The sequence below is a fragment of the Ruditapes philippinarum genome, unplaced genomic scaffold, assembly GCF_026571515.1.
Source record: "Ruditapes philippinarum isolate M1 unplaced genomic scaffold, ASM2657151v2 ctg13697_1_1_1_1, whole genome shotgun sequence".
Lineage (NCBI taxonomy): Eukaryota > Metazoa > Mollusca > Bivalvia > Venerida > Veneridae > Ruditapes > Ruditapes philippinarum.
In genome coordinates, this window is record NW_026852931.1 from 5,136 (window position 1) to 6,835 (window position 1,700).

The 1,700-nt window shown below is 40.6% G+C and overlaps 1 protein-coding gene across 1 annotated transcript; it reads left to right on the forward strand.

Moving 5' to 3' along the window:
* Nucleotides 1-510: 510 nt before the first annotated feature.
* Nucleotides 511-1,176, forward strand: LOC132728386 (uncharacterized). Its single transcript, XM_060714034.1, has one exon. The coding sequence runs from the start codon at nucleotides 511-513 to the stop codon at nucleotides 1,174-1,176; it is 666 nt and encodes a 221-aa protein (XP_060570017.1).
* The last annotated feature ends 524 nt before the right edge of the window (nucleotides 1,177-1,700 follow it).

Sequence of the window (1,700 nt, forward strand, 5' to 3'; positions counted from 1 at the left end):
GGAAGAAGCTGCACAGACCAGATCTTCATTCTTCGGACAATAGTGGAGCAGTCCCTTGAATGGAACTCTTCATTATACATCAATTACATAGACTATGAAAAGGCGTTCGACAGCATACACCACCCATCATTGTGGAAGATACTCCTAGCATATGGATTTTCCGCCAAAAGTTGTCAACATCCTTAAGGACATGTACGCCAACAACCAGTGCTGTGTACGTCATGATGGACAGCAAAGCGAATGGTTCCACGTAAAAACTGGTGTACGCCAAGGCTGTGTTATTTCACCAACGCTGTTCCTTGTTGTAATTGACTGGGTGATGCGGAAAGCCACTGAAGATAGACACAGAGGTCTAGTATGGGGACTGACTGCCCGCTTGGAAGACTGTGATTTTGCTGACGACATCGCATTGCTCTCCATGTACAAAATGATATGCAGGAGAAGACAGATCGTGTCAGCAAAACTGCCAAAGGTGTAGGACTAAAAATACACGCTGGGAAAACAAAGCTGATGAAAGTGAAGACCAAAAGCAGCCAGAAAATCAGCATCAACAACACTGAGTTGGAAGAGGTGAAAGACTTCAAGTACCTTGGGAGTTACATCTCAGCTGATAGTAACATTGAGAAAGAGATCTCAACCAGGATTGGACTTGCAGCCCAGGCATTCAAGAGACTACAGAACATATGGAAGTCTACAGCCCTGCATACCAAAACAAAACTGAAGATCTACACATCCAATGTCCGCTCAGTCCTTCTGTACGCGTCTGAGACCTGGAGAACCAACACCAAGGTTGAGAGTAGGCTAAGAGGCTTCGAGAGTCGCTGTCTACGCCGCATTCTCAAGATCCGCTGGCAACAACATGTCACTAACGTAGAGGTCAACAGACGCTCCGGGATCACCAACATTGTTCAAGAGGTCAAGTCCAGACGATGGAGATGGCTGGGTCATGTTCTGAGGATGAACACGCAGAGACATCCTCACAAAGTACTGAGATGGACACCACAAGCCAGAGGAAAGAGAGTTCGTCCACTAGGCACCTGGAGGAGAACCATCGAAGAAGAGATGAAGGCAGCAGGCAAGACCTGGAACGAGCTGAACTGGTTAGCTCAGGACAGGGTGGCTGGAGGAGATTTGTTGGTGCCTTATGCTCCACCTGGAGCGAAGAGGATTAAGTAAGTAAGTAAAAGAACAAGAATAATATCAGAACTTATCTGGTACCCTTAGTATATGGTGTTCAATAAGTGTCTCGTATATTATATGATTATCGATTTGTCCAATTGATATAATGTTTTTTTAATTTTTTTATATATTTTTTGCATATTAATCAATTATTTGTGAAAATAATTGCCTCACAGACTGCGTAAATGTTGGTGTTAGAAATTGAGTTCGCTTTCCGAAACACGACAGGTTTGTTTAAAACACATACACCTTAAAATGTTCCCTTTTTCAGTTTATACATATTTTATTGTATATATATACATACATACATACATAACTTTCCACAATTATACATAAATACATTAATGTAAATATATAAAAGGGTAGGGCAAAAAGTTATAACAACATTATCGGGGGCCCTCCCCTGAAATACTGAATGTAATGATATTTAAAAATAGATGTGAAAAAGACATATGTAATGTATGATTAATTAAGTTGAAATCTAAGAAAAAAATAATTAGAAAAAAAGTTAATAAATACAT

Excerpts from the sequence above, each read along its gene's own strand:
- LOC132728386 (XM_060714034.1), top strand. The coding sequence starts at position 511 with ATGAAAGTGAAGACCAAAAGCAGCCAGAAAATCAGCATCAACAACACT.